Genomic DNA, 8,963 nt, shown 5'->3' with positions numbered 1-8,963 from the left:
ATGTAAATGGTAGAATGACACTGCTGTGCACAAATGGCAATCTCTTGCCTTCCTGTATTTTCTAAAATTTTAGCCAGAATATATTGGATTTTCTATTAGTCAGCGTTCTCCAGAGAATTGGGTCATACATTTATGGAGTCTGGGAAGTCCCACAATCAGCTGTCTGCAAGTTAGAGAACCAGGAAAGCCATTGATCTAATTCATTCTGAGTCCAAAAGCCTGAGAACCTTTAGGGTTGATGGTGTACATCCTGGTGTGAGTTTGAGAACTGAGAGTGCCAGCATGTGAGGGCAGGGAAGGATGGATGTCCCAGCTCAGGCAGAGGGCAAATTTACCCTTCCTCTACCTTTTTGGTCTATTCAGGCCCTCAGTGGGTTAGATGATGCTCACTTGCACTGGTGAAGATGATCTTTACCTAGTCTACTGATTCAAATGCTAATATCTTCTGGAAACACTCTTATAGACATACCCAGAAATAATGTTTTACCAGCTATCTAGGTATCCCTTAGCCCAGTCAAGTTGGCACATAAATTAACCATCATAGACTTATAATTAAAAGAAAAAAATTGTCTACAGCCATGTTACCCTGAAGAAGCCCTATCCCGTCTGATCTCGGAAGCTAAGAAGAGTCAGGCCTGGTTAGTACTTAGATGGGAGACCACCTAGGAATACCAGGTGCTGTAAGTGTAAAAAATAAAAAATAAGGGACTGTAAGCTGAAAAAGTCCTTGCAATCTTGAGGTCAACCAAGGGTTACCTTGCCAAAAAAAAAAAAAAAAGAAAAAAGAAAAAATTTGCTGATCATCAAGGATGTGCCAGGCAGCATTGCAAGGCCTAGGGAATCAGCTCTGATAAGTCCTGGCCTTCATAGAACTCACAGGAAAGAAGTGAAGCCAAACAATAGACAAAGAAGCAAAAAACAAGCCAGATACTTTCTAATAGTACTAAATGCAATAAATAAAATAAGTAGAATGACAACACAGGCAGGAACCAGGAAGAGGATGGTTGGGGGCTCCTTGGGCTAAGACAGCTAAGGATGACTAATATGAGCTGAGACCTTGAGACCTTAAGGTTGAGAAGGAGATGGTGTATGGAATGCTGGGGAAGAGCATTCCAGACAGAGGGCTCACGTCAATCATCGTGGGAGTGTTTGGAGAAGTTCAGGTTGCTGCGTGGCCTGCCCAGACCAGGGGGTCACCTGTACACACAGTGCTGAATAGGTGCAGTACCTCTCCCAAGAATTTATTACACTCTACAATAAGGAAAGTAATCTACTTTCCATTAAATTTCATTTACGAAGTTCAAAGTACCAGCGATGGGCTATAATCCTACATTCCTCAGTGTTTACAACATAGGGATGCTGGGCTCTAGCAGATACATTCAGGGAAATTCTAGTACATAGAGATTTTAGAAAGAAAGTGTTCTTCTCCCCTAGTGAGGATTCTTGTGTTTGGAGATTCACTGGAGCCAACAACATCTAGACTATTATGTGCATGTCTGACTGACGACTCAAGAAAGTAGAGACTGTGCCAGTAAAAGCCCATTAAAGTGCCAAGAGAAAAATCGGGGAACTTGACAGGAAATAGATTTTAAAGTTAAGCCTCTATGGAAAGGACAGAAAACTACAATGTTAACTAGAGTTTACCTCCGAGTAGCAGGGTTATGATGACTTTAATGGTCTTTGCTTATTTTCTACAATGAACCTGTATTTTGTAATAAAAGAAAAACTATGAAGAGTGTATTTATGAGGGCCTTTCAAATTCTAAAATTGGAGAATTTTTGAAATCTAAAATTGGGTAAGACTTTGATGCAGAGATTGTGAGATTGGAGCCTATAGGTGCCAGACCCATAATGTATATGAAAGAAGCAGGCTAAGTGGTGAGCATGCACAGGGAAGTCCCAAATTGGGGATGCCCTGGAGAAGGGAGCACAGAAGGGTGAGGTGAGGGGCCAGGGGATGGAAGCTGGGTGGGCAGTCCCACTCAGCACTAGTCATTTCTGCTTTGGAGGAAAGTGAACACAGTTATTAGATCTTCCAATTCTCTAAGAAAAGCCAAACAAATCTCAGCAGTAAATGTAGGATTCTATGTCAAACCTTGAGAAACACCATACTGGGCAGAGAAAACACATCTACTGTAGTAGGTTGTTCCTGTGCTGCCACTTTGCAGCCTCTGCTTTAGTGTTTTGATTTTTGTTTGTTTGTTTGTTTTTAGTTGAACTTACTTCCTGTTCTGTGCAAAAATCTCTTCTCAGCTGTTAAGGGACCAAGGTGAAAAGAGAACTCTCACTTCCTATCTGGGGCCCAGCAGCATCTGGAACACTTTGATCCTCATAATCCTTGTTCATGGGGAATATTAATGATTTAATCTCCCAAGCTCACTCCCTCTCCTATGCAGCCATATCAGTGAGATTTACAGACAAGACTCAGAGAAATCCAGGTGGAGCAGAACGCATCCTGACTCAGTTTTGCCACAGACAGCAAAACTGCCTTCAGAAGATCAGCCTCAGCCCCACCACAGAAGTAGCCAGTAAACTTCCCAGTCATGGGCGAAGTGACAGCAGAGGAGGTGGAGAAGTTCCTGGATTCTAATATTGGCTTTGCCAAACAGTATTACAACCTCCGCTACCGGGCTAAGGTCATCTCAGACCTGCTGGGGGCCAAGGAGGCAGCTGTAGACTTCAGCAACTATCATTCGCTGAACAGCGTGGAGGAGAGTGAAATCATCTTTGACCTTCTGCGGGACTTTCAGGAGAATTTGCAGGCGGAGAAATGCATCTTCAACGTCATGAAGAAGCTGTGCTTCCTCTTGCAGGCAGACCGCATGAGCCTGTTCATGTACAGGGCTCGAAATGGCATCGCGGAGCTAGCCACACGACTCTTCAATGTCCACAAAGATGCCGTTCTGGAGGACTGCTTGGTGGTGCCCGACTCGGAGATTGTGTTCCCCCTGGACATGGGCGTGGTGGGCCACGTCGCACACTCTAAAAAGGTTGTCAACGTCCCCAACACAGAAGAGGTATCTTCTTCCCTATCAGAGGGAGGGCAAGGAGGCATTATTCCATGGGGTTCCGGGGTACAAGTAGGGTGGGGAGCTGCTGGCCATCAAGACTGGGCTGATGGTGACTTGGTGCTTCTCTTTATTTATTTATAACATTTTTTATTTTGGAAAAAAAATCAAACTTAAAGTTGAGTTTTAAAATAGTACAAAAAACTGTGTATCTTTCATCTAAACCTACCAATTGTTCGCACCTTGCCTCATTTGCTTTATGTCTCCATTTTTTCTGGTTTAAAGGGAAAAAGGGAGGGGGCTTCAGAGATCATCTCATCCAACTGATTTTATTTAATGAATGAGAAGCCTGGAGCCAGGAGAGCTTGAGAAAGGACTTGCTCAAAGTCATCAGCGAGGTAGGGCAGAGATGGGACTTCACATCCACAGACACAGGAATTCAAATGGGTCATCTTTTTGATTTGGGTTCTTCGGCAAGATAAGAAATCTGGACTTGGGCCTCTGTGGGAAATGGTTTTCTTGAAACACATTGGGTGGGACCTCCCACGGAGTTTTTCTCTCCCACATCTCCCCTTGGACATCCAAGGGTAGGGGTTCTGCACACAGGGGGCTTTCCCGAGGACTCATCCAGCTGGATTAGAGTCTGTTCTCCCTTCAAGTCTCTCTAGACTTTCATTGTAACCAACATGGATTGTCACAGTCTTATGACATGCTCCGATTATCACTGTTTTACAGATGATAAAACTGAAACCCAGAAAGGTTAAGTAACTTGTTCAGAGTCACACTGATAGAAAGTGGCAGAGTGGGGATTTGAACCCAGGTACTCTGGCTTAGTGCCCATGCTCTTCACTGCTCTGCTTTTCTATACCTCATCCTTCTTTATAAAATGAGGTCACTAGACTAGGAGCTCTTTACCAAAGTCTACTTCAAATCATATGGAAGAAAGTTAAGATGTTAAGCTTTGAGGTCAGATCTGGGTGTAAATCATGACTTAGTCACTTTCTAAGAATACAGTTTTGGCAAAGTGTTTGGCATGTCTGGGCTCACTTCCTAATTTATAAAATGGGGTGAGAATACCTACTTGCAGTGTTGTAGGACAGAATGAGGTAATTATTTCTCATCTAACAAGGTCCAGGGCAAATTATAATGGCCCATACTGGCAGCTTCTGCTTCTTGTTACTATTATTACTGTTTTGTTGTTGTTAGGATGGGTGCTGTACCAGCTCTGCATGGGATTTGGAGAAGAATCCAGTCTTGCCCTTCTGGAGCTTTCAGTTTAGATTCTATTTGTGGGAAAAACAGAGAGCAGAGGTGCCAACAGCTTCTCTGGACCCTGGTGTTGAGGCACTGAGGTTTTAGGAAGGTTCTCTGAGTCTAAAAGATCCCAGTCTAGGAGTCTGCTCAGGCTTGCGCTAAAGGACAGTCCTGTTTCACTCTGGAAGTGACACCTGTGTTTCTCTGGGAGCTTTTCAGCCTTGGGAAGTCTTCCTGGCTGGTGATTCAGGCCTGGGGGATTCAAGTCAGTCCGGACCAGCCATCCTTGTGTGCTTGGCACTTGCATGTATTTGCTTCTTTTATGGTTCCTTTTAAGAAATCTTATTCTGTTTGGGGCTCCGATAGTAACTGGGGGTTGGATGGAGAATGGGGAGGAAGATGGTATAGACTAGGGTCTAGGTTGTCCCTAAACCACCAATAAGTGACACTCTGAGTCTTGAGTGCCCTCAAAAACCTGGGAAATAGGTTACAATCATGGCATTTTTGAAATGTGAAGCCATGAATGGAGAAGTTTCCCTGGGTTGTAATGTAGCTCCCCATGTTCTGGCTAATTCCTATTCATCCTTGGGATATCCTCAGGAAGATTTGCCATTAGGATTGCCAGATAAAATATAGGATGCTCAGTTAAATTTGTTAGATAAACAAAGAATAATTTTCAGTATAAGTATGTCCTGTGTAATATTTAGGACATACTTATACTGAAAATTGATTTTTTATTTATCTGAAATTCAAATGTAACTAAGCATCCTGTGTTTATCTGCTAAATCTGGCAACCCTACTTGCCATTTAATAGTTATTTGTATATTTATTCTTTACCCTGTCACTTATTAGGGAAGTCCATGAAGACTATCTGATCCTGTCTGTCTCATTTATCGCTAGTTTCTGGCCCCTAGTCCAGTGCCTGGGACAGATTAGGTATTCAGTACAATTTATTGAGTGAATGAATAAATGATGGCCCCTCTCTAGTTGACTGTGATATTGTGCTCTATAATCAGAAATATATATTTGGCATTTATCCTGCCTCTTGACACAGAACTCCCAAGACCTTTGTAATTTCCTGAGTGATAGGAGCATCTGTCACAGAGCTTCTAAATTCTCTTGGAATTTCCTGGGGGGTATGTGTGCTTTTCTTCTAATGAAGGAACCTTGTGTGCTTTTCTTCTAATGAAGGAACCTTGGTGGGTTCCAGGATGGGAACTGGTCATGAGAAAGACCAAGCCATGATCAGATGCTTGGAACTTTCATCCTCACCCCCCCATATTCCAGAGAGGGAAAAGGGGCTAGAAATGGAGTATAATTATTCATGCCTGTGTAATGAAGCCTCCATAAAAATCCCAAAGTTTGAGGTTCAGAAAGCTTCCGCGTTGGTGAACATATCCACATGCCAGGAGGGTGGCGCATCCCACCTTCAGAGGGATAGAAGCTTCTGTGTTCAGGTCCCTCCTTGACCTTGCCCTGTGTATCTCTTCATGTGGTTGTTTATCTGTATCATTTATTATGTGATAAACTGGTGAGCATAAGCGTTTCTCTGAGTTCCATGAACTGTTCTAACAAATTATCCAACCCAAGGAGGGGGTCATGGGAACTCCAGTTTACAGCTGATCAGTCAGAAACACAGGAGACAACCTGGGACTTGCTATTGGGGTCTGTAGTGGGGGCATTCTTATGAGACTGAACCACTAACTTGTGAGATCGAATGCTAACTCCAGGTAGATAGTGTCAGAACTGAATTGTAGGATGCTCAGCTGATGTTGGAGAATTTGTCAGTGTTGGAAAAAATACCCACACATCTGGTGTCAGAAATGTGGTAGTAAGGGGCGAGTCAAGGAAAACAGTGAGTTTTTCCTAGACACCAAGAAATCTCATTTCTGAAGACTGAACCTGAGAGGATTATCTTTCCAGGGACTCTCACAGCCATCGTCCTGCTCTCTTGCTCTCCTGCTCTTCCTATGAGACTGGGAACTCAGTGCTCTAGACCAGAAAGAAACCTCAAAGAGAATCTGGTTCAACACTCTGGTTTCGCCAAAGAGGAAACTGAGGCCCAGAGAGGTTTCAACTACTGACAATGTACTGATTGGCCCCTGAGGCCACTCAGAGGACACTCCATAGCTGGGGCTTCAGGGTACCGCTTATCCCACAGGGGCTTCCTACATTATGGTTTGGATTGCAAGTTCATGTTTTACATGATGTCCCCACTATACTATACTGTAACCCAATGAGGATAGCCTCATCTTTCATACTGGTCTTGGCATCTCCAGTGCCTCCCACAGAGCCAGTGCTCAGTAATTATGAATGAATGAATTAATGAATGAATGAAGTGGCGATATCACTTGCTAGCAAAGGAATTGTCTATAAAACAGGGAAAGTGACAGTTCTGTGTGATAGGGCTGACGTGAGAGTTAATGAGATCATATATGTAAGTTGTCTGGCTCTGGGCCTAGGACATCATTATTATTCAATAAACAGTAGATTTCATCATGAGACACGTTGGGTTTGTAACTGAATGTTTGAAAGAGAAATTGAGGAATGTGAGAATGAGAAGCATGTATTCCATTGCATTGGGAATAAAAATCTAAACCATTTACCATGGCCTCCAAGGCTCTGCAGGATAAGTCCTGCCCGCCTCTCTCCCTCCCTTGCCCTTCACTCTCCCTCCCTCCCCATGCTTCAGCTACACTGGTCTTCTTTCTGTTTCTCAGATCATTGCCCCTCTTGGCCTTTGTCTTCTCTGTGTTCCCTGCTTCACATGCCTGGCTCTTCTGATGCTTTACTTCTCAGCCTTACTTCTTCAGAGAATCATCCCTGGCTGCCATGACTGACTAAAGTAGCTTTGGCCTGCCATCCCTTCCATCACTTTCTATAGCATCGCCCAGCTTATCTACTTCAAAGCTGTTACCACAACCTGAAGAGAGACTGTTTAGTTGTTTACCTGCTTTTTGTCTGCCTACTCTGTTTGTCTACCTTTCTCATTTCACCAGGGAAAGAATTTTGCCCCTTTTGTTCATTGCTGTAACCCCAGGGTTTAGAAAAATGCCTACCATACTTAGAGAAGGCGCTCTGTTAATGTTAACTGAGCGAATGAATGACTTGGGGTTTTCCCTAGCTGGCATCTGATTCCTGGGCTTTGAAACAAAGAGCTTGAACTATGTGGTTTCTAAGGCCCCTTCTGTCTCTGATAATCTTAGGTTCTACGACACAGTCGTTTAGAAGACTTTATATGCCGAAAATACAAGGATGACAATGACTGCGCAAATACCAGTCAATTAGTAGTGGTATGATTTGTGAGGGGAGTTCCTGGGCTGAGAATTCAGTGGGAAGGAGGGTTGTGGTGGATTTAGTAACATCTGCCTCAGATGCAAGTGAAACTCAAATATTGCTTTCCTTGGTAGAGATGAATATTGCAAGACTGATCTGACCTTATGAAAAGAATCTGAGTGTGCCCTACCCAGACCCGGGTTTTGGAGATTCATCGGTGTCCTTAGAGAATGACATGGAAAAATGCTTTGTGGCTAATGCCTCTTTAGAGATTTTGCTTAATCCTCCAGTGCTAATTCAAGCACAGCATGACAGGTTTCTCTTAATTCCTTTACCCTTCACCTGGTTTGAGACGGCTTCATCCGCGACAATGCTGTTGCCATTTTATTTAATCCCAGTCCAGCTGGAAGAAATCCATAGATACAGAGCATCACACTGAATTTCTGAATCGTGGGAAAGATTCTGCACACTCATTTCTTGCAGAGCTCTCTGAATTGGCTCTATGAAATACATTTCCATTCTCAGAACAGCGTGAACTGTGAAAAATCTAGGCTGGCTTGTGTCCCAAGCAAAGCTCATGGTTGGGAAACCTTACGCTGCTACCAGGAAACAGAAAGGTGGATTCTTTTGGATTTAAGACAGTAATTCAAGATTTGACTCCTCTTTCTGACCTCAAGGACCACACCACCCTATAATGGCCTCCCTGGCTGCCTTAGGGTGGAGTATGGGAGTGTGTGCTTCTCTTGAACTCTCACAGTTTCGAGCCAACCACAGTGTCCTGTATTACTATTATTGGTTATCTGTGAGCGGCCTGAAATCTAGTCTCCCCTATACCTCCAGTGTTTAGCATGAGACCTGACTCACGGTAAGGCTCCCATTATATTCGTGGAATGGAGATATCCACTGGACTGACTTGGAATTGGATTGTTAAAAAAACTCAAAGTAGTATATTCTTTTGTTCAATGACCTTGACCCAGGTCTAACCTTGACCAGGCTTCCCTGAAAAGGCAGCAGAGCCGAGGGCAGATTTTGGAGTCACACATACACAAATAACAAGTAACTTTAACCTTGAGTTTCAGTTTCCTTTTCTGGAAAATGGGCGACTGATGGTGTCCATCTCATAGGTTATTGAGAAGATTAAAGTGAGGCGATACGGTAAAGTGCCAGGCACAATGTTTGCTAGCGATTGTGATTATTATACTCGTGAAAGTCTTTTCCTCACTCAAGTTTCTATTTTGGTTTTCATTGTTATCACCTCAAGAGAGCTTTCTTTAAACCTTCCTCCCCAAGCAAAGTCAACACCCCTGTCCCCCACTCCCAGGACCATCCCCCAGTGCTTTGCTCACATCTGCTCCATAGTCCTTAGTAGGCTGAATCTCAGACTTTCTTCTTCACCTGGACCCTGGAGGCTTCCAGGGCAGAAATC

The 8,963-nt window shown here is 43.6% G+C and overlaps 1 protein-coding gene and 1 pseudogene across 1 annotated transcript in view; both read left to right on the top strand.

Annotated features, from left to right (window-relative positions):
* The first annotated feature begins 568 nt into the window (after positions 1 to 568).
* On the top strand, positions 569 to 687 carry LOC111746382 (annotated as a pseudogene).
* A 1,855-nt stretch (positions 688 to 2,542) lies between these two features.
* Positions 2,543 to 8,963, top strand: part of PDE6A (phosphodiesterase 6A) — a 78,897-nt gene continuing 72,476 nt past the window's right edge. The window contains exon 1 of the mRNA XM_023537290.1: positions 2,543 to 3,016. Within this exon, the coding sequence (XP_023393058.1) occupies positions 2,543 to 3,016 (474 nt within the window). The remainder of the gene's footprint in view (positions 3,017 to 8,963) is intronic.

Source organism: Pteropus vampyrus, unplaced genomic scaffold (assembly GCF_000151845.1).
Source record: "Pteropus vampyrus isolate Shadow unplaced genomic scaffold, Pvam_2.0 Scaffold185, whole genome shotgun sequence".
In the NCBI taxonomy this organism is placed as follows: Eukaryota; Metazoa; Chordata; class Mammalia; order Chiroptera; family Pteropodidae; genus Pteropus; species Pteropus vampyrus.
This window is presented reverse-complemented; position numbering and strand designations above follow the sequence as displayed.